Source organism: Lichenostomus cassidix, chromosome 1Aa, assembly GCF_008360975.1.
Source record: "Lichenostomus cassidix isolate B80296 chromosome 1Aa, HeHo_3.0, whole genome shotgun sequence".
In the NCBI taxonomy this organism is placed as follows: Eukaryota; Metazoa; Chordata; class Aves; order Passeriformes; family Meliphagidae; genus Lichenostomus; species Lichenostomus cassidix.
The window spans coordinates 19,065,154-19,088,747 of record NC_139480.1 but is presented as its reverse complement, the minus strand read 5'-3'; the positions used below and the strand labels follow the sequence as shown (position 1 = coordinate 19,088,747).

The 23,594-nt window shown below is 41.9% G+C and overlaps 1 protein-coding gene across 6 annotated transcripts; it reads right to left on the bottom strand.

Moving 5' to 3' along the window:
• Positions 1 to 683: 683 nt before the first annotated feature.
• On the bottom strand, positions 684 to 22,369 carry PANX2 (pannexin 2). Of its 6 annotated transcripts, XR_014846558.1 has the most exons (5): positions 22,241 to 22,369; positions 21,569 to 21,859; positions 3,011 to 4,462; positions 2,021 to 2,182; positions 1,031 to 1,168 (listed from the first exon to the last, which is right to left on the bottom strand). XR_014846558.1 is itself a non-coding variant. In XM_085041708.1 (4 exons), the coding sequence occupies exons 2-4, from the start codon at positions 21,792 to 21,794 to the stop codon at positions 807 to 809; spliced, it is 2,040 nt and encodes a 679-aa protein (XP_084897834.1). In that variant the 5' UTR covers positions 21,795 to 21,859; positions 22,241 to 22,369; the 3' UTR covers positions 684 to 806. The 6 variants fall into 6 exon arrangements, 5 of the variants coding, with proteins under 5 accessions (XP_084897834.1, XP_084897839.1, XP_084897835.1 ...); XM_085041708.1 differs by lacking the exon at positions 2,021 to 2,182 and having other exon boundaries at positions 684 to 1,168; XM_085041713.1 differs by lacking the exons at positions 2,021 to 2,182; positions 21,569 to 21,859 and having other exon boundaries at positions 684 to 1,168; positions 22,241 to 22,360.
• Between the last annotated feature and the right edge of the window lie 1,225 nt (positions 22,370 to 23,594).

Genomic DNA, 23,594 nt, shown 5'->3' with positions numbered 1-23,594 from the left:
TGAAAGTTTCTAACCTGGTTCATAAATACACTATGAAAAAATAAGCAGCTACAATGACTCTCTTCTACACATTTTGTTAAAAGTAACAACTGGTTTGAAAAGTTATTAAAGTAATTTTTTTCATGGTAAAATATATTTAAAAAAATAAACTCTTAATTTAATCATCTTCCATCAAACATATAAGCATGTTAAAGGGCGGGGCATACTTCAGGTATTTTCATTTATAAATGCAAGAGATTGAGTGTATCAATCTTTTTGCACTTAAATGCTGGTGGTAGTAAGGCCCTTTCAGCTAAGTCTCCATCAAGCCCAACATCAGTGAGCTAAAGAAACAAACAAACACAAATTTTGCTTGCATATAACTTCTTCATAATCCTGAATAAAAAAAAAAAAAATCCTCCCTGCTTAGAAAAGAACTCTTATTTAACTGCTGCCATTAAAAAAGTACACCTCACCTCTATATTAACTTTAATCAGTGATTCTGAATGCAAGGGATTTAAACACCCACTAAAATTGCTGTGGCATGCCATCAGACTCTTAATGTTTATAAATTGTGCTAATTCCCATTTAAATCAGGAAGCTATAGCTTAGAGTTAGAGCTAATGGTTGTCTTAGTGTTAAAGGTCTATTTCCACCAGATTTTCTTTATTCTATTTTGCAAATGACTGACAGTGCTCATGGTGTGATCCTGAAAAACCGTTTGTTGTTATTACCAGAAGCTATAGTCTGTGAGAAAACTCTCCATGCTCATGCAGTGAGTTGTGTTGCTGGGGGACCATGGCCTGTCCCCGAGGCCACCCAGGGCTTCAGTACTCCACTGAGCTCACGATGGCCATCGGCTCGTCAAACGTCGCCAGCCGGATCTGCTTCGGGGTAGGGATGGAGAGCATTTCCCCGGCGTCAGTTGGTGAGTGAATCCCATTGTCCATTATGTTTGAAACCTCCTCCTCATGGTCCTCATACAGCGTGTTGATGTGCAGCAGAGGGTGGGCTGGGTTGCAGCTCAGTGCAGGTGTCGGCTCTGGCTTGACCTGGTTCAAAGCCATACTGGTGGCAGCAGCAGTTGTGGCTATATGGTTGTGGTTACACGTGACAAAAGCTGCAGCAGCAGGCACAGTTCTGCATGTCTCAGATGAGTATAGGATCTCTTTTGCAGGATGAGGGGTGTCTAAAAGAGAACAAAACAGCCAGATAAAGGACAGGTAGTCTTTCAGCTTTCCAGTCCATCAGTGAGGAGTGTCCTGAACCAGTAAAAGTCATTGGCAATCTTGCCACTGATTTCAGTGGGATCAGAAGTAGACCCCAAGCTGAATTTTCTTGGGACCCTTTGAGAAATCCAGACAGGATTGTTTCAAAACAACAGGGTTGTAAGCTCAGGGAAACAGGACAAACAAGAAATGGGGTTTGTAAATCTTGCTCTTTTTTAGGCATGCTCATGCTTCCTTATGTGAATGGTAATTTTGTAAAATGAAGAAAAAAAACAAACTGAAAAGTATATTTATTCCCCTCTACAGTCTGGCCGGTGTTTTTTAAATGTTATGATTTAATGTTTTGACAAACATAATGACTACTGAAATCCACAGGATGGAATACAAAAGGCATTGATATTTTCAGTGGGAAATACTCGTGGTTTTTAGTGGTTACAAAACATTGTAAGCCACTTGTCTTTAGAAAGAACTCAGCAATTTGACATTAACTGATGTCTCTTTCCAGAAATTGTAAGTCTACCTTACCTGATGGACTGCAATGTAGGTCTAACTCAAAAACAAAGTTGAAAATTTTTAATGCGAATGGGGAGTCACAGGGCCCCAAAACTCCAGTAATTATTTTTTGCCCATAAAATATTCAAGCACGAATTTAGATGAAGATAATTGAGACCAGAAAACCCCAGCAGTTTCGAGGAGTTGAAATCAGAGCGGGTGACTGGATAAGGAATGCTGTAGAATAGCTCACATGCACATTAGGGAGTTGGAGGGCTCTAAGGAGCATAGGGATTTGGAAGTGACAGAAACTTTTATACCTCAAATCACTTCTTTGCTGGGCAGTGGGGTGACGGTAGATGTCAGTCTGTCGAAGCCCAGAGGGAGGTCTTAGCTTGTAATGAGATGAGAGCCATTGCTTTAAGTACGTACAGATTTTTCTGTAACTTCAACTGCATAGTGCTTCTTTCTTATGTCAGTAGCTTACAAAATAAACAAGAAGATATCTGTCTATCAGTTTATCTACTGATCTATCACTTTTCTTAATGTTCAAATGGCTTTCCTCATCACTCTAGCACCTAGAAATTATTGATATATTTGAAACACTCCTTTGAGTTAAGAAAGGGACAGGCTTTACAAGACACACAGAGGAAACTGAGGCACAGAAAGAGCATCTCCTGTGAGGCCACACAGGAAGGGAAGGGCAGAAATCCTGAATCCCTGACCAGCACCCACACTTCAGACCATCCATCCTCTGGTCCATGTGAGACACAGGGCAATTTAAAGTGTGCGTGAAGAACAATGTCAATGAGCTGGGTTTTGATTTTCTAGGTGACAAACATATGCCAACCCCTAAGAGCAGTCTCCCACACACTCCTAAGGGGCTATTACTCCTCAGAGTACTGGTCATCTACCAAGACAGTTTCCATATGACTAGAAAACAGGGCAGGTTTGAAATGTGCCAGGTGCTGGTGGAGCAGGAAGGGTATCATGGAAGCCAAATGCTCCTCAGTTCCTTGGCAAGGCATGACCACATTTGTAGTTGTGAAATCCTGCTTACATTTGAAACGTTACCCACACCAACAGCCTGCAGCCAGTTTTGTACAGCTCTACCTGTAATAATCCTTACCCTCCACAGAGTTGTTAAAGAGAGAGAACCTCTATTTCTGAGGCCTGCAAGCCCTGAGATTACTAGCTAGCCTCAAATCTAACAAGGTAGGTCAAACAGTTCCGATAAACCCTGAGTTCCTTAAGATTTCTACATACATTAAGGTCTGTGGAGGTGGTATGGGCATTATGGAATACTGTACCTTTGAGAGAGGAGGTAACATGCACTACAACATTCTCTTCCTGGTTTAAAAATCCACCCTCTTGGCTTTTTGACGTAGGCATCGAGGGGATGGCTTGAACCTCTGGCTTGGGTTTTTTGCTACTAAGTATATATGGATGAACATCCAAGGAAAAGTGCCGTGTGTGCTTTTTTTCACTGCTTGTGCTTGGCATGGCGTTTGGCTCGCTCTTATGAGCAGCTGATTGCTGTGAGGTTTTTGCAGCAGACTCCAACAAAGGAGCTATAAGGCTGTCTGTCGCCGTTTTCCTCCGCACAGGCTTCGGTTTATCAGGTTTATGGTTCTCCACCTTCATAATGGCTAACTGCTCCTTGAATGGCTGGGGAAGGGGATTGGTAGTCGGGATCCATTTCATCTTCTTCCTTGGTCTCTTAATGATGAGCTGTTCATTGGCATCAATGTCTGCCGGATCAACGCTTGGGTCTATGGTTTGAATCCCTGAATCACGCATGGTTGGAGTGGCATCATGGTTGGACTGGGCCAATGCTGCGAGCAGCTGGCGCACCACATTGTCGTACATCAGATCACTTTCATTTGTAATAAAATCCAGACGGTTCAATGATTTTATATGGTCCCTGTTTTCATTACAAAACATGGCCAAAATATTGATATCACAAAACTGGGACTTCTGCCACTGTTTCTTGGTCTTTATTCCAACTTTGTTCAGTTTATCAAATATGAAGTTAGACTTGCGAAATATGAAGAGATGAATCAAGTTGATGAGGATTATCAAGTTCATGAAGCACAGGAGAACGATATCTACACCAGCAATAATCCGCTGGAGCTGGACAGATGGCAGTTTACAGTTCACCCTGATGTGCAATTTGGAGCTGCTTGTTTTGTCTGGAGGCTCACCTAGTGCACATGTAAATTCATTTTGCTTCTGTGTAGCATAATAGGTGGATAAGTATGTGATTGGTATGATGCTTAAAAAGATGATGAACAGATGTCTTGCAAGATAAAGCTTAGCTAAAAAGTTACTTCGTCCTCTTCTTTCCAGATATTTCTCAAACAAGTTCTGCTCTGGGCTTTTTTCCTTCTCTGCATTCTCAATGATTTCTCTTTTCTCTCTCTCGGTGATCCCTGGGCCTTTGGACTGAATCTGTTTCTCTATTTTTGGTGCCCGCCCTTCAGCTGCACGGTGGTAGCAGTTATCAATCTCTTGAAGCAAAAAATTAAGCTCTGAAGTCAGTCGAGTGGAGGCCAGAAATTCCCAGCCCAGAGCTGGAATGTACATTATCCCAGCAAAAGCCAGCAGTGCATAAGGTAGGAACTTATGCTCAAACAAGGAGGGCCAGTGGTTGGCATCAACTCCTGGCAAGGCATCTTTTAATTCTGTCCAACAATATCCTCTGGCATACAAGGCTTGATCGCGGGTGAAGTTGTGTGGTGTGTAACAGTATATAGGCTCCTCTGTATAACAGAGAGAAAAGTCACTGCTGTGCATTTAACCTACAAAAGAAGCTCTGGAAAATAAACATTTCAAATTATATCAATTTTATTTTACTGTATCTTTACATGACCATTAAGCCCTCCACATCTATTAGCCTGCTCAGGTTGCACCCATCCTCACAAGCCCTAAGAGAGAACTATGTACCTGAAAGTTTTAGAATGAACCTGAGTTAGAAATGTCAGCAAGAAATACATATGTTGGTTTAATTACCTCTCTGAAAACAATATCCTAAGTAACTGTGACCTGAACTCTGTAAAGCTAAAAGACCTGATATTCCCTACAAAGTCAGCAGCTGAGGATATTCCATGAAGTTTAAGGTTCATCCCAGCTAAACATTCTTCTAAATAGAAAAAAGTTAGATGTATCCTAAGGCAATATTTTTAGTACTTATTAACAAAGTAAACTCATTTGATATGGTAGAAAAAAATGAAACTCAAGACATACAAGGGTTTAGTCAACTGCATCCCTCTCAGCTAACATTGTTGACTTAAAGTGTGACTGACCAGGACAGACTCTGATCTGTTGACTATTTATCGCTAAGAAAAAGTCTACATTTGAAATGGTAACACTGTTTTTTTAACACAATGTGTAATTAAATGCAATTTGCCATCAGACAGTATTATGGAAGAAACAAATACTGGGGATCAAAAAAGAAATCAGTCAAAGTAATAGAAGAAAAAGTATAGCAAGGATTATTAAATACACAGTGATGCCATTTTTCTCTCAGGAAATGGTTAAATCATATTCTGCTGGAGGGTGGAAAGGTTTGTCAAAGGAAATTACACCATATACTTGTCTATTTTGGCACTCCTTGCTAAATATTTGTATTTTACCATCGTCATCAGGATGTTGAGATAACAGGACTTTTACTGACCCGGTAGATAAATTATGTTCTTATACAGAACATAATATGAAAGCAGTACATGAAGACAGAAAAAGCAGCATTAATTTCCCAAAGAACAATGACCATTATGAAGACACCCTATTCAAAGAGGAAGACCATGTTTTCATGTTTTGACATGGAGAACAAAGAAAATATATTTTACAGTGTTCTGGTATACCCTTAAAAAGCTTCCCAAAATGAGATCCATAGGAGGAGGCATGTTCTCTTGACTTGAGAATCGCTCAAGAAGCACCAAGCCTGCTCCAGCTCTGAATGTAGAGTACAATTTAGAACAAGAACAGCTCACTGAAGAGCATGATGACACTTTTCTCTTAATAATAGAAATGAAAACAAATAGTATCATACTGATAACAATAAATAGAATATTAAAAATGAATAGGCAAACACACCCCCTTATCTTTCTGGCTTAACAAATGACTCCTTACTTGACCAGTTACTTTTTACATGTGAGCAAATAAAAACTTAGTTCTTTGGTGTGGAGGTATAAACCTCTTCTGTGACCTAGAGAGATCTACATGTTTAGAACTGCACAAAAAGTGTGTGTTTTTTTTTTTTTTAAGTGATTCAGTGAGGACTCTTTTCTAAAAATACCACCAACTTAAACAGAGTTGACAGAATAAATGCTGCTACTCAAGACAGCATGTAAAGTGAGTAAGCCCTGCAAATTCTTTAATTTAGCTTTTGAAGACTATTTTAAAATGATCTAACTTCAGTCTCAGAGGAGAGCTTAAAGCACTCCCATTTAGACTATTTTTGTGTATTTACAGATATGTTACAAGAAAAATGCTCACTGACTCCCTTGGTCTTGGTAATTACATGCCCTCCCAACCCTACCCATGAAGGGATGCATTAAAAAAATTAATCTCCTACTATCAAACACTTATTGTAGAATTTCCCAGGACATCAAACAGATTCCTATGTAAAAATGTTCCCATGAGGAAAAAAAAAGGCAAAGCAGCATGCTATGCTTCTCATAAGCAGAAATGTTTTGAATTGGGTGTTCCTAGGTCCAGTAGAACTTTCCAGTATGAAACCAAGTTTCCTGTGGCATACATGGGTTCATTTCTCCAAGGTCTCAACATCACAAATACTTGGGAAAACAGCAGCAATTATTCCTACAAATCATCCATAAGGATTATTTTTGGATTCATGCATCAATTGCTTCTATCAAATAAACTGAACAGTTCTGTCAGTTCTCTTCACTGAGACCCAAAAGCTAGGGTGACTTTTGCCAAAATTGTATATATACACAACAACAATGCAATATATTTTTCTTTTATAAATTAAAAAAGAAGAAACAAAAGAAAATGTCTTATTTATGTTTACGTTGGACAGATCAGTGGGAGACTAACTTGGCATTCTGTCCATTGCCACTGCTTTGGTGAAAAATGTCTGAACAGCTTTGCAACTCCAGTTTGGACTGACCAGCTGCATTACAGGCAACAGAATGAGGCTGTCCCAACCAGTAGGGAAAGCAAACGTCAAATTACAGGAATTTGTTCTCTTTTCCTCTGTTAAACATGTTTTTATCTGACCCTATTGCCTGTGAAGCTTTAAAAGATCTCTAATTTATCTGGCCAGCTGAGCATGGTGTCCCATTCTTATTCAATGTTTTGTACCTTGTTGATATTAGTCTAGAATTTTCTTTGCGTATCTGTAAAATTGGCATGATTTTCATTGTAAGACATGTAAATCCCAAGACCCTCCAGATGAAAACCAATCCTCTGTGGAGTCCATGGGACTTCTGATAACTGAAATGGCAGTGGGGTTCCAACACAATTTTATTCTAACAGTATTTTCTAATACAGAATCATAGAATCACAGATTGGTTTGGGCTGGAAGGGTATCTTAAAGATCATCTAGTCCCAGCCTCCCTACCATGGGTAGGGAAACCTTCCACTAGACCAGGCCACTCAAAACCCCATCCAGCCTTGCCTTGAACACTTCCAGGGATGGGGTTGCCACAACCTCTTTTGGCATTATCTTTGAGCCATATTCACTGTCAGAGAATGCTATAAATTTTTTTAAAGTTATCCCACAGGGATATTTGACTTTACAGTCTCAGCACAGGACTTTTAGGAAGCTGATTCTTCTAGGAAATGGTCCAGACAATGGAGAAGAGAGGAATTCCCTCCTGGACTGATTCAAAGCGAAAGACTCATTTAGCTGTTTCCTGGATGAAGAACTCATCACATTGACAAGAGGCTGCCAAGCAGGACCGACACCAGGTTTCAGCTAGCTTTTGTGAATGTTACTTCTCAGGTGATGGCAGCATTTAACCTTGATTTAACAAACACCCTGAAGGTGTTTGATCCATTTATAGTAGGGTATGGAACTGTTTCTTCTCTACTTCAGCCTGTGTCCATCATTAATTAATGAAAAAGAAAAGCTCCATGTCAATAACTAATCTGTTTGTTATGAAATCTGGGAGTAACATATAGCTGGATGTCAACATGCAGATCTGATGAGGACAGCAGAGCAATAAGTTGTTCTCATATATATAATTCACTTAGCTGTGAGAGCCCTGCTTAAAGCAGTTTCAAGAAGGCACAGCAGATACATTTTTTTGTTTTACAACGTTCTCCTGATAGGTTTAAAAAAAGGTTGTAGTGGTGTTAAAATCATAGCTCTGATGTTGGATCATGCAATATAAAAAATGTATTTGCTTTTACGTTTTATTCATAAATATAGAAAATTTCTACTGATACTCTTCTTTCACCCTGAAAATTCTTGAACAGTTTATGAAGGTCCTTTTTCATATAACCATTCTAGCCACCACGAAACGTAGCTTTTTCTTGAGATGCCACAGTTTAATTGCGTATGGTGTAACTGTTCAATTGTGCAGGAAAATACAATGAAGTAAGGTGTTGTAAAGAAAATTTTTTAAAAGCTTAGGGAGCATTATTATGGCCGAGTGGATTAGTCATCCTCTCAATGTTGTCTAGTCTAAAGCTCATAAAAATAATCTGTGTCTCTGCTCCTTGAAAGCTATATTCCTAATAATTACTACATTGGAAAAAAAAAGTCTTTGACAGTAATATATTATGCTTTTTCTTATACTGACTTAAGCATAAACATGCATGCTAAAAAGCTTCATTTTCCTTTTTTCAATATGCCAGATGTTTTCAACAGTTGTACATAAATACATTTTATTGTGCTCATTATGCACCTAAGTAGCTTCTAGAAATCCACAGAACTATCCTCTAGGATAATGTATCAGAGAGATCTCCCTGCGTTTTTCAGACATGCAATCAAGATGAAATAATCAACACAGAATTACTTAGTTATGTAATATAACTGATTGTGTTATGCCACTTGAAAAATTAAAATGCCTTGGCAGCTAGGTTTTTTCACATGCTCCATTCTGCACCATCTCATCCCTTTCTTTTAAGTATTACTTAAATGGAGAGAAGTGACTTGTGGGTGGTACTGTGATACAGAAGTCACACCTCAGGGGCATGAAAGTGCATGACTGTAGAAGATACTCAGGGTAGGGAGATGGATGAAGGAAGGGGGTGTGCTCAAAAAACTCTTTAGAAAGAATCTAAACAGACAGTATGGAAAGAAGGAGTGAAGTCAAAGTACTGAAGCTAGGAGCTGTCAAGTCAGCTGCTTTTAGAAGAGGCTTGGAGAAACACTTGTGGGCTTCCTGCAGGTACATGCTCCCACTCCTACTGTTCCCAATCCAAGGTCAGCCACCTCCTTTCAGTGATTCCCCAGCTCCATATATTTTAGTATACATTCAACTGTGCTCTTTGAGAGGCCCCGAATTAAACACTATTTTTCTGGCTGCAAGTGCTAGGCATGAAAATATGTTAGAAAAAAAATTTCCTGCTAAATTTCAAACTGAAGCTATAATACTCCAGGCTCTGGTTTCATTGGGAAAGGGGCTGGAATGCTGAGGTTTGGGGTTGGAACTCCTGTAAAACCTCCCACTACAAAAATGAATCTCAAATCTGGAAATGGAGTTACCAATGGAAAAATCGGATGACTGCTATTCCCACACCATTTCCTGAAGTTATACCCCAATGCAGAATCATAGAAATGCTGAAAGGAGCACTGGAAGCTATTGAGTCCTGCATCCCACTCACAGCAGGGTCAAGACAGGGTTTCAGACCAGCTGGATTAGGGCTTTGGCAGTCTGAAAACCTCCAAAGACAGAGGCTACACAACCTGTCTGTGCATCCTATTCCAATGCTTGATTGTCCTCAAGGTGAATTCTCATCTTCTTTAGGTCATGCCCAGCAAGAATGGCTGATCCATGCAGGAAGAATTTTTTTCATTTTTGAGGAATGCCCAACTGGCCAGTTGCACTAAGGAACACATCAAGCAAAATGCCCCTAGAAGGCTATTGCTGACATACATGTGGTAAGAGCTCAGGCCTCAGTATTGCATCTCAATCAAAGGAAGAGATACCAGAAGCACAGTTCACCAAAGAAACCCTGTGTGGGGTGAGTGTGTGTGCATAAACATGATGAGTGAGTGTGTATTTGCCTATCTGTAATAAGAAACACTTTGCAAAAAATGTGACCTGATTTATGGTACACTGAAATGACACTGTCAAGAAGATATGGTGAAATTGCAGAGATGCATCATTCTCCACTGTCTGTGCAAAGTTAAGATTTTACAAGTCTACATGGGAAAGCGAGTGAATTGCATCTAACACACTCACTCATCCCTTAAAAATAAAGACAACAATGACAATCTCTCAGCATTCAACACTTTAAAACATCAGACCTGCTCCTGAAAAGACTTAAGCAACTGCATGCATTGGGCACTTCCTTAAATCAGTGTGGTTCCTCACAGTGCATAAAATCTAGCACATGCATCTCTCTTCAAAGAACTGATGCTGTAGTTATAAAGCTTCTAAAATATTATTATGAACAAAGGTTATTTAAGTAAAAGTGGACAACACATTTAGAGTGCTCTGGTAGGCATTACAAAGAAAAGAAAATACTAGTAATAAACAGTATATGCTCCTACATAACAGGACAAATGACTTTTAATACCTACTGCATTCCCAGTGGTATAAAGTATATTTGCCCAAAGCAAAGTATAAGCCCTGATAACAAGTTGCATATGCCTCCTGTAACCTTTTAGAATTTACTCTAGAAAAAGAAATCACACCTCATTAATCTTCCCACTGAAATGCATGGTTTTAGCATTCCAGTGCAGTAATGCAGAAGAAGCAGTAAAATTTTCTAACATCAGACAGAAAAAATGAAACAGTTTTCAGAAAATACAATTCAAAAATGAAGAAAAAAAAATTCTTGTGCTTGCTACACCACGGCAAACATAAGTACGCCTCTTGTGCAAAGACTTCTTCAAGGATCTAGTAAACATCCAGAGTGTCTACAGACTACTGGGTTTAGGCAGCAGAATGGGCAATTAGGTACTGCTGAACAGGCTGGATCTCCCAGCCCCTGCACAAGTGCCTAAACCCTCATGCTGAAGACCCAAGCTAAGTATCACTCAAGTATATTGATGAGTATACTTGCTGAGTTAAATATACTACAGACTCACCCCAGCCTAGTGCCTCCTAGCAACTGGCATTCTGCCCTCTTGAAGAGAGCGGTTAAATCATCCTCACACCTGTGCCCAGCCTATGAAAAGCTGGAAATCCAGTCAAGATCTCTGAAGCACTCCTTGTGCAGTCACCTCCCCTTATCTCTAAGGAGAAAGTTAATGTTTAGGTAGAATCTCTGAATATCTCTGCCTGTCACCGCCCAGTACACACATTTCTAACAGGCAAAATAAATTAGAAACTCCCTGAATTCAGCAGTAAACGCCAGTATTTAACAAGAATATTCCTTATCATACTGCATTGTGGCACATACATGTAAGCAATCTGACATATACGCCTCATTCATCTTGGGTACTAAAACGATTGCACAAGAAAGCAGGTAGCAAACCATTTATTTTTAGAAACAGAAATAATTTATTTAGTACTTTTTCAGCAATTTTTAAATGGAAAAGAAGAAATGTCCTGGATCCTCTTCTCTCTGAAAAAAAAGAGTAAAAACCATGCATGTAACTAAGGTTGAAAACATAGTCAAATAAAGTAAAATGTTATCTAAACAGTATACATTTCTTCCATCCCAGTCACACAGTCCACAAGGAATATGTAACTCTGCTTTGAATGTGATTTTAACAAATGTTAGCTAATACCCAAATTAACTGACAGCAAAAGGAAAAATTCACTTTACTAGTTTATTTCAACTACTTTATTTAAAGGATATTTAAAGGTTAGAAATTAGTATAGTATAAGGATGGATCTCTGAAATTACTTTTGTGTATCAACTGTAGCCATACAGTCCTATTTAACTCACTGAGTTTACTCATAAGTATGAGAAAACATCCATCAAACTAAGCCTTAACTTAGCAAGCTAATTATTAAGAATTACTACTTTTATTGAAATAAAAAGACAATACCCTTACCTTTCTTAGAGAATATTCTTTCCAAATCTGAATACAGGTTCCATGCCCATGAAGTCTTCCTAAGGTACAAATTTCTCCATGATCAGCAAGGTAAGGTATAGCCTTTTTTGCCCAATCTCTGAAACCACTTGTCCTGTTTAAGAAAAAAATCTTGAAAAGAAAGTCCCTAAAGAAATGAGATAGGAAACCACTGCTGCTATTAGGATTTACTGGCCTATACTCTATAAGAATTAGTCATAATGAGTGAGATGTAGATAAGCAATTTCAAAGACTGATAGGTAATGGGTCACCCACAAGGGTAACTGCAGTGCAAAGGCAGCAGCAGGTTTCCCTGTATTTTCAATCTGAATCTTTTTGCCTCGCAGGACTGCAGCTTGAACTGCATAAATTTTAGATCTGTAGAATCAATGAATTAACAATGCACTTTCTCAGTGTACATATAAATTTACAGAACCATATTCCCTGTACATAATAGACACTGGATCTTTTAAAAGTAGCTGGTATGCTCACCCTTACCCGCAGTCTGAGGCTTAAGGCTTTGTATGCCTGCCCAGGTTAGTCAGGAGAAAAAGATAGCTACTCCTACTTGTTGGATATGTTGGAAATAGCCACTGCTATGCAGAAGGAGCAGAAACACATGAAATCCCTTAGGCTGCTCCTATAGAGGAATGTTTCCTCAATAATGAGCTGCTGTCCACCATGTGGTGGCCATGCAGCACAGTGGTAAAGTCACTGAAAAGAGAGCTTATTTATAATGACTGGACTATTGATGCCAAGATTTGAGGGAAGGTTAGATCTGAGTTTAAAGGGATGTATTAATCAAAATATAATTAATGAAATTCAGCCATGCAGACAGTCCTACAAAAGAGATCTGAATAACATTTACTTCTAAATTTAGTGCTTACATGAGGAGGTGACTGGTATTTTGGTGATGTACAGATCTTCTGCACAGGAGTAGTAAGGTATGAAAATAATGTTTCAACGTTTTGCAAAGGTCAAAAATTGCCCTCTAGATATGGAAGCCCAGAGCAATTATGTGCACCCAGACAGTATAATAATGTGGATTGCAGTAATATCTGAAGTAAACTGCAAGAATAAATGCTGAAATGAAATGCATCATGAAAATCTTGTGAAACCAATGATCCATAAACAATGGTGGCTTCTTAAATCAAGGGTCGAGTACAAAATACAACCACAGTAAGCAACAGGAAACAGCAGGTTTGTTCTATTGCATTATTGTTATTTAATGACTAGAAATTAAAAAGATGCCTTGTATTAAGTACCCCTTGGCATAAACACAGCACCCAGAAAAGTTCATATTGAAAAAGACCAGCAGTTAGCTCATTAGGTAATAATATTATTTTAATAACATAGTGTTTAGAGGGCAGAGATGGCTGGTCTACTGCTTTTGGAAAATTGGTTCCACCATGTGTAGAGGAATTGGGTTTTGTGAAGTATCAGAACTGTTTTGATTCATCACAGCAGAGACAGGAGAATCTGCCACCCGAGGTTCCCCGGGGTTCTCCCAGTTCCAGAGTGGAGGCCACCTGACCTCCTGAAGAAAACGTGGATCTCACACAAGATAAGGTATCTCAACCTCAAACTGTGATTACTTCATCATAAAACTAAAATGCTCCACAAATAATCACTGAGCTCTATGCTGCAAAAACCACACCACACATCTCAGCACCTGGCTGAAGCACTACTCCAGGAACTTCGAGTCTGCATGACAGGCTCAGTGCCACGAAAGGAAAGCAAACAATCCCCAAAGCTTGCTATCATAATGAACAGCTGCATTTCTCCATTCAAATGCAAGAGTATAATACATGTCTGGGACAAAATCCCTGATGATGTAAATATGTGCCAATTTCAACGTTTTTCTTACAATAAATCCTGTATCATGTGACAAAAAAAAAGGAATCTACAAGAATCATGCCAGTCTACTGTAGAATTATTCAGCTTTTGTAATTAAACATGTAAACGTACTGAGTGTGTCCACTGCAGCTATTTTTAATACTGAGAGAACTCAAGGAACTCAGTGATGATGTAGATTATTCCTGAAGACTTTTATAGCTCTAAGAAACCACACAAGCTGAAATTTCCTCTATATCATGACTTCTACCTAGTTTAGAGACAACAAAGAGCCTCAAATACTTCAGGGTAGCTTTGAAAAACAGTCTTGATCATACTCTTATTTATTCAAAAGGTTTTGTCTTGACAAAGGTGAATAAATTAAGTAGCTCTTAAACAAAAATATTTTTGACCATCTGTTCAGATCTGTTGGTTATCTGAAAACATGTAGCAAGCTAAAATTCATCCACATTTTGGACCTTGTTCCACATATGACACTTGGAAAAAATAAAGGGGCTATTAATGCAAACAGGGTCATTAAAGACATATAAAAAAAGATGATGTATGTGTGTTGATGAAATCTGAGAAACGGAATTTATGACAGAAAAATATCTGCAGTCGCTAGGAACTGCAGTGAAGTGATAATACATGTATGGCTCATGCATTTCCTCAAGAATACCTTTCTATTTACCACCCACTTGTGTAACTGAAAATCTTTAAATGATCAAAACTCACAGAGGCCCAGCTAGTGTATCTTGGGCACACCTTGTATTTGTATATGTGTAAACTGACCTTATGCTTCAGGAAGAACTCCATCAGCAATGTGAACAGCCAGCAGCCGAACTGCAGCCAGCCTGGGTGCTTGTATCATTTTAGTCCTTTTTAAACCAAGTGCTAAGAAAGCACTTAAGTGGTACTGTGACGGTCCTTAAATTCTCTTTTCTCTGCTAATATCATCTCAGAAACCCTTTCTGCACTGGTGCCATCAGTTTGTCACACACTAAACAATCTGGTCCCCTGTACTCTTAGCACTAACAATAGTCACTTGGGAAAATGCCATCTTCACTCTCTTTAAGTGCAGTTGGAGAGAAAAAATGGGAAGTTAGATCAAAAGACATCTATTAGGAAAGTCATCTAAGTAAGCACTTGTAAATATCCTACCACAATTTGAAACGGAAATACAAATTAGAAAAGTTGACCAGAAATACAAAAAACCCTCCATCTCATACAGAAATCTGACATATACTATTGCAAAAATACTGTAGGGTGAGAAGCAAAAAAGACATTGAACTCATGGATATACTGTATTACACAGTAATGTAAGCATTGCTTATGCAAATGATTATAAATCAGAAAATAAAACATAAAACCTTGAACTGACACTTCAGTCATTAAACTTACTGTTTCCTTCCATTGCTTTCTCATGAAAATTTTCAAGCAGAAGGATGGTAGAGCACTGAGCTATGTAACTGCTAAGAGACACAGAAATACAGTATTTTGTAGGCACTGTTTTAAATACCTAGCAAGGAAACCAGTGCCAAAGCTTGGCTTTTGACTAAAGTATAAAAATCAACTGGATGTATGCTTTGCTTTATTTTAATAAAGTACTGGCATTTAACAGCTTCGGTGGGAAAAGCAAACATGACTGCAATATGGAAAGAATAATTCCCTGAATAGAAAGCATGAGGCACTGTAGAAGAGGGATGTGACTTAGCAATACCTTGACAACATCAGTTTGGAAACCAAAATATTTCAATATAGTGGAGATAACAAAACATAATCTGCTTTGGGCCCCACCACTCTCTGGTCCCTTACAGAGAGAACTTCCCACAGACATTATTGATGGGGTTCCTTCTGAACCCAGCACAACACTGAACTGGGATATTTAAACCACTCACTAAAAACACTAAGCGATACAAACAAATGAAGCAGCACATCATGAAAGCCAAGTGTCTCCTGGTCTACTGGGTTATAGAACAGTGTCCTGGAAGTTCAGCAAATGCCATGAGACACTCCACTACAAAAGGCTGCCACCCACTGCCAGTAGCACCATTTCCAGTCCTGAAGGACAGGATACAGCACTTGCTGATCCAGCAGCATCCTACTTGTGGCTGTGGCTTGTGTGTACTAGTACCAATGCAAAAACAGGGAGAGTGAAGGATGAAAAACATGGCACATCAAACAGACCCACTTCAAACTGGCAGTGAATGTTGCAGTCTAATACTCCACATTCTGTGCATTTTGGAAAGGAAGTGAAAATGGAAAGGCAGTGTACTGATGGACTAATCCTGTTTATTTTGATTCATACCACTCCAGACTGACCATGCCTTGACAGGAGATGCTGAAACATTTTAACTAAAAACCACTTCTGAAAACCAACACAGACTATAGCTGGACTAAGACTACATAACTTAAATCCTTACCTTCAAACATTTAATTAACAGTTTGGTGTTTTACCATTTCTTTCACTAAATATTAACCTAAGGCTGACTTAGTATAACAAGGAAACACTTTCAATAAAAATAACCCCAAAACCTTTATCGTAGGAAAGGCAACAATTCAGTAGGCTTCAATGCAGCTAAAATAAAAGACAAAAGTGACAACCTATACTTACAGATTAGAATTTGCTTTACCATCAGGCAGTACCTGATATAGTCACCTATTCACGCACTAGGACAGCGCAGTACTATCAAATCTGAACTCTCCATTCATACTAGTTGTATTTTACCTCTAGTTTGCACAGGAATAACTAACTGTTACTAACCTACACAGAGTCAAATACAAGCATGGACCTCTGCAAAGCACTGCATATACATCTGCATGAGTGCTCCAGAAGATGCCTATAGGGTGTGATGGGGGTTATGCCACTGTTCTGACAGAATTTCAAACACATTTGCTCTCATATTTAAATAAAAAATTTAGTTGTTATCTTTAAAGGAGTAATTTCCAAACAAAAATGGAGCAAACCAAAGTTCCCTTGGGACCACCAACTGCATGCATTATTATCTCAACAAGGACACTGCTATAGGAGAGGTTTCCTTTAGCCTATGCTGCCTTCTGTAGTCAGGGTCACCAGGGCCAAGAGCCCTGTGACTCCAGGAAACCAGGAAACTCATAGTTAAATACAGATTCCATCCATTTAGGTGAGAGAAGAATGCCTCAAAAACTTTCCTTATTATCCTCAAGGTCAACATATACTGGCTTCTAATAGAATAATAGAGGATATGTTGCTTTTATACAAAGCCTGTTCATGGGTAAGTTTTAGAAAGGGAAACAATATTCATTCTTCTTTTGTGAGTGCTCATGTGAGCTTTCTTTGTGTTGGGTAGCTCAATATCGCTCCTAAATGACTTCATGATGATCTTACGCTCAGTATAAATAAGGCTCATGGATTTATTTTAATTTACTTTCTAGGGGTGTCCTTTCTGGAATCACCCTGGTTTGCTTGAAAAACAAAGGAGAATCAGAAGACTCAGAAATGACAGTGTAGGAAGTTAGCTACATGACTGACTTTCCTTCTGTGAAAAAGGTTTAGGAAGTGGGGGCCAGTGCAAAAATCATCTTAATTCAGCCATCAGAGTGAACTCTTGTCCCCATTGAAATCAATGGTCAAACTCTTACCACCTCCTTTGCAGCATGAATTTAACTCTCAGGAGCACATCCTAGTAGTGTGCCTGCCCTTTGCCTTCCTTCTGCAGAGAGCTCAATTTCATCCCAAATGCATTGCTATCTAGTAGTGAAGTATGGAAACAAAATCTTGTCTCCCAATACATTTTAGCTACATTACAGACTCATTTATAGGGCAAAAGCACAGCAAGGATGACAGCCCCTTTTTTCACTCCGAGTCAGACTGCAAGGACACTAAATATTCAGGGCTGCATATGTGGAGCATGGCCAGCAGGTCAAGAGCCTTCTACTCTATTTTCATGGGACCCCACCTGCATCCAGCTCTGGGACCCTCTGCACTGGAAAGATCTGCCCAAGTGAGACCAGAGGAGGACCATGAAAATCACAAGAGGGATGGAGAACTTCCTATAACAGGCTGAGAGAGTTGTGGCTGTCCAGCATGGAAAAGAGAAGATTCCAGGAAGACCTTACTGAGGCCTGTCAGTACTAAAAGGGGGCTTTTAAGAATGATGGGGACAAACTTTTTAGCAGGGCCTGTACTGCAGGACAATGGTTTTAAACTGGAAAAGGGTAGCTTTAGACACAAGGAAGAAATTCTTTACTGTGAGGGTGGTGGGACACTGAAACAGATTGCCCAGAGAAGTTGTGTATGTCCCAGATGGGACTGCTCAAGGCCAGGCTGGACAGGGCTTTGAGCAGCCTGGTCTAACAGAAGGCATCTATGTCCGTGGCGAGGAGTTGGACTAGATAACCTTTAAAGTACCTTCCAATCCAAACTGTTCTATGATTTTTTGATAGATGTAATAGAAGAAAAGCACAGTACCTAATGTAAAGTCTTTTGTAACACATTAAGTTCACATGAATTGTGATTTATTCAGAATATTGGCACAGTAACTGCTAAACAATTAGGTCTTGCCTCTTATGCTACTAAAACAGTCATTTGTCATTTAATTTCTCAAAAGAGATGTAAAGATCAGAATACTCCAATTCAAGGGTAAAAAAATCACTTATATGAAGAGCACATGTAAACAATGACTTTGCCCATGGCACTAAAACAACATAATTAACTAAACAACTTTATCTTCAGCCACAGGCAAAATACAGGATACAATATATTATACTACAGACATAATGATTTTTAAGGTTGTCAATCACTAATTTTTAAATAAACACCACACTCTTGCTTTGTCCTCTGTTGTAGGGCTGAACTCTGCTTTCACACGTGCTTCCCTGCAGCCTCTGGCCCCAGAAGACTTAGGGCTGCCTGGGGCCTCCCAGGCTTCCCACGATGATGGGGTGCCTTCTGCACACCCCCAGGGAAGGACACCCACCCTGCTCAGCCAAGCAATTCTCACTGCACTTGTTGGACAGACTGTACAGTTGGTCTTGACTGCACTTTGAGCTACACTTTGCACACACACAAACTCAAAGATCAACCAGTGATACAAGAGGCTCTTATCTTCTCTACCCCCTGATCATGTGTGTTCTTCCAATCCTCAGCAAAGACATTTTGTGAGACACCACTGCTTTTAGACAACAACACTCTTATGTCTCGAGCGCACACACCACTGCTCCAAAAGCTTTACCAATACTGATTAAATAACATGGTATAGACCCCAGAGAAGGGGGGTGTTTTCAGTCACTGGCATGATGGTATAGCCCCCAGAGAAGGGGGTTGTTTTCAGTCACTGGCATGATGGTATCTTCACATGGCTTGCCCTGTGAAGATCATGAACAGAATGAGGAATAATGGTAAGCATTATAAGATAATACAGATAAGCACACAAGGGCTCAAAGCAAAGTTTGGGAAGCTACTGTGACATTCACAACCAAGAGGCTGTAGGCACCTTAATCAATTTCATCACCAAAGTTTGTACGTGCATAGCTGTTATTTAAATTGCCCAGAAGGAGCAGTATCCAAGACAAATAAAGTCAGATTTTTTTCCAGATTGGTAACAGTGTATGGGTGAAACAACACAAACTGTAGAATCTGTAGTAAGCATGTATCCAGCTAACCAATTATTAGCAGGACAAGCATGACTTAGTAAAGAAGTTCGAGTAAATACTATTTTGTGACAAGAGCAACATCTGATTAAGATCACATTAAAATTAGTGTAAGTTTTGCTCTAGAACTCTGTGGAAGCAGAATTGAATTCACTAACCCTGAATGCTTCGGCTCAACCCTAAAAAAGTATCTATTTAGTTTCGTTAGATCATTAGAGATTTTCTATTACATTCTCATGTCCGTAATTTTTTCCTTTTTCTCATATTATTTTTCTAACTGCTGACCATCTGAACAAACATGACATCATATGAGAGAAGAATGTTATCCCACATTTTCCCAGCGACATAATGGTGTTTTCTGTGTTATCTGGTAAGTTTTGTCCTGGCAGGACACAACAGGCTACTGCTCTATATCTTACTGGATCAAACCAGTGCACACAGCCAATAAGTAGACATAAGTGATATTGCTTTTAGTCCTTCTGAAAAACAAATCTGGAACACAACTGTTAGCCTAGAGAATAGTCTTCCACAGCGCAAAATAAACTCAACAGCAGAAATATAGGCAGACGCGAGCAAATTCAATAGGCCTTCTTTCTTCCATGTGTGTGGACCACAGTTTAGCTTTGCGGAGGGACATCCACTGCATAAATCTGAGTCTCAGACTTCATACTTCCTCCACAATCTGTAGTTTCAGGTGACTTGTTCCTATGGAGCAAGTTACTGCTGTTTGACCAAGCAGTGAGTCATCAAAGGGCTTCTGCCAGGAATCTTGCACTATGTCAAGGAACACACATGAAGGGGGCATAACCTTGCCTGCATCCAAGGCTGTCTTTAGGCCAATTGAGGTTCAAATCTGTACATTTCAAACACTGTGAAAGTATGCAGGCAAATATGCACTCTCGTGACCTGCTGTAGGATGGCCTTTTTATTAGCTTAGTTCTCTACAGAGGAAGGGGTCACCAAACTTTTGCATTTCACAGAGGATTCTCAAAGGTGACCTTGAAACCTGTCTTTGAGTAGCTATGAAGACTCAGTTTTCACATGCCCTGTAAACATGGTTTCTCCAAGATACCTCCAGAAGACCATCCAAAAGATGAGGTTCTTATTAACTGTGGCTGGAGATCTTGAGCTACATAACTGTATTTTTTAAAAAACCTAGGTAGATTGAAAAACTTTTAACTACAATTAAGAAAAATCTCCATACTCCATTTGCAAGCAGTTATTCTTCTAGCTGATTTAATTATATCTCATAATGAAAACAAGTATTAAGGATATAAAGTGTTGGAAGTCAATTCCAAAGCAGCATGCAAAGCAAGAGCCTGATTTTGATATGCTTAAACTGGTTGCATACAGCCAATTCTCACCAACCTCACAAGCTACAGACTGCTAGGTCAGTTCTGTATATTAAAACGCAAATAATTTCCCAAGGATCTTAAGTATGGAGCTTCAAGGGACATAAAAAGCAGCCATGCACTGGAGCTACACTCATCAAACCCATAATCCACAAAGCAAAACAAAGTTTACATATGCATCAGTGGCCCAAAAGGTATTGGAACAGTTTAGTGGATCAGTAATTTTCAAGGCTCAGCAAAACTTGACCTTCTGAGACTGGTGGCGATCGGCACTCAAACCAGGTGTTTTAAATTGTTACCGGCTTATGCAAGAGGTTGGCCACTGCCACAACATGGCAAAGCACACTGCATGTGGCCCCATAAATAGTACCAGTCTCCGTGAAAGCATCTGCCTCTCCCTTGGTAGGCCAGTTAACACTCATGCTGTAGATGCCTGAAATAACATCAGGACATCAGGCTTGACATCAGCCAGGGTCCAGCGCAGGACCTCTCCAGGATCCACCTGAAGAAGCATTAACCCGCTGTGTCACCCACGCCAGCTCTCAACTGCTGCTGGGCAATGGACACCTCCCCACACCACTGCTGCCCGCAGGTCAGTGACCCGGGGCCGCTCACCAAGACGGGTGGCTGGGGACCCCTCCCCAGCGCTCGCCCACCAGCCAAGGCGAGCAGCTGCCACCGTTAGGAAGCAGCCAGGATGGCAACACCACTGCCCTGCCTGCCATGGCAAGGGACAGTGGCCGCCTCCTGAGCACAGGTGGCTCTTACGCAGCGGCTGCTGCCACCCTGCCACTGTCCCCACCTGCCAAGGCGAGGGCTGGCTGACATAGCTCAGCACCAGCGGTTTAGCAAGCACTGGGATACGGCCCTGCCCATCCTGCCGCCCTTACCGGCAAAGTTCTTGGTGAAGACGAGGGTGACGAGGAGGATGGGGATGAGGACGGTCCCGATGGTGACCACGCGGTCGAAGGGCAGCTCCAGCTTCAGCTGGAGGAGCAGAGCCGCCAGCGCGCCCGCCTTGTCATCCTGCTGCCCCGGCAGGATGAGCTCCTTCAGCTTCTCGCCCGCCAGCAGCGCCGTGGCCATGTCGGGGTGGTTATCGATGATGTGTTGCATAAGCAGCGGCGGCGGGCGGCCTCACGCCGCCGGGCTTCCCCGGGGACGGGCGGCGCCCGTCCGGCCTGCGGGGACAACACCGACAGCGGTGACGGCGGGGCCGCGGCCGTGCTGCCGCAGCGGCACCGTGCGCTCCCCGGCCCCGCCGGCCCGGCGCGCAGCCCTCCCGCCGCCCCGGGCAGCGCGGTGCGAGCGGGCAGGGCGGCCGCGACCCCGGCGGCAGCGGCAGCAGCTGTGCGGCGCACGGCAGCCTCCCGCTCCCCGCAGCCGTGCGGAGCCATATCACGAGAGGCGGGCGGCGACACGAGATGCCCAGTGACAGCTGTGCCATTAAACGCTGCCTCCGCTCCGCAACCCGTGCTGTACAACAGCGGCGCAGCAGCCATGCAACCAGGCAGACCGGAGCCGCCTCCCGAAGCGCTGCAGACAAGGAAGGGGACATTTACCTGGCAACTTCGGTTCCCTCGGCTCCCGGGGGATGGCGAACAAAACCGATGGCCGGTACAGAAGAGCGGAAGCTGAAAATAAACTTACACTGGACCTTCCTGCCGAAAAAAGGTCCCCGCACCGCCACAAGTAATGAAATCGCTCCGGGCTCGGAGCGGGAGGTGGATGATGTGCTGATGCTGGTTACAGCAGCGGGCGGCTGGCGCTCGCATGGAAGTGCCCGCCTGCACCGAGCAGCGGTAACGTGCGGAGCAGTTCAAGAAGGGGCTCGCAGCAGCCGTGGGCAGGAGGCGGAGGCGACAGCAGCCCGGAATGAACTGCGGGAGCGCAGAGGTCCTTTAAGGCATCCCAGCGAACAGCTGGAGCCTGCGGAGCCGGGCGCGGCCGCAGCAGGGCGGCCGGGAGCGGCGCGGCCGCAGCAGCCGGTGCGGCACAGCCCATGCGGGGCTCCGAGCGCAACACGTCGGCGGCCCCGGCCCCGCGGCCCCGCACGAGCCACCGCGCGGCGGCGGCCCCGCGCATGCGCCGGGCGGCAGGGAGCGCGGCGGGCAGCGCCGGCCCCGGAGAGGTTCCTGAGGGAGCGTGGGGCGGCGGGGACAGGCGGGCAGGCAGCGCGGGCGCGGGTTTCCTGCCCTCTGCTTCCCGCAGCGCCAACAGGGCTGCTCAGACCCGGCACGCCGAAGCTCCCGCGGCTCAGGAGCAGAGCGGGTGGCGGTGAAGGGAAACCCTCACACGGGCGGGCCCTGAAGGTCTTGGATCTGCGGGCACGTCAGGATTTAAGCGCTGCCATTAGAAAGTCCTTCCAGATAGTGTCTTTTTAAAGCACCTGCGGGGTTGGCCACACCTGGTGAAGCTGCCTAAGAGCAGAGTACTTGCCAAACATGCAGAGGCCAGCTTTCAGCCACAGCCTAATGCTGGCCAGACTCTGCTGTCCTTCTCTGGAACAGGGAATGGTGCATGCATTAACACTCCGGGCAAAAGCTGGACCACACAGCATCAAAGGAGGCTATATGTGCTGCATCACAGCCTGCAGCAATGGTGTTCAAAAAAAGCTCCAGGTCACAGGTCCTTCTTATTTATGGATTTTATATTTAGCAGTACTTGGATGAAAACCAGAGATAGACAAATATTACTGATATTTCTGTCAAAGATTTGCAGTTGTCATCTGAAACTTGCATAAGTAAGGCAGAGATTTTTATCTTTGCCTTGAAATTGTCGTTTCCCTGGTCACTGTGAACAATATGATGGCTGTGTTTATTATTCAAGTTTAAATACTGAGTGCATGTTTTAAATAATGCCTCTTGGCAGGGGTCCTTTCGTGCAGGCAGGGATGTAGTGAGCAAGGCAAGAGGG

What these genes read in the sequence shown, in the direction of transcription:
- PANX2 (XM_085041708.1), bottom strand. Translation starts at nt 21,794, where the DNA reads ATGCAACACATCATCGATAACCACCCCGACATGGCCACGGCGCTGCTG. An exon ending in CTTCACCAAGAACTTTGCCG is followed by an intron (nt 4,463 to 21,568) that starts GTAAGGGCGGCA and finishes TCTGTTATACAG; the next exon opens with AGGAGCCTATATACTGTTAC. An exon ending in TGTTACCTCCTCTCTCAAAG is followed by an intron (nt 1,169 to 3,010) that starts GTACAGTATTCC and finishes GTTCTCTTTTAG; the next exon opens with ACACCCCTCATCCTGCAAAA.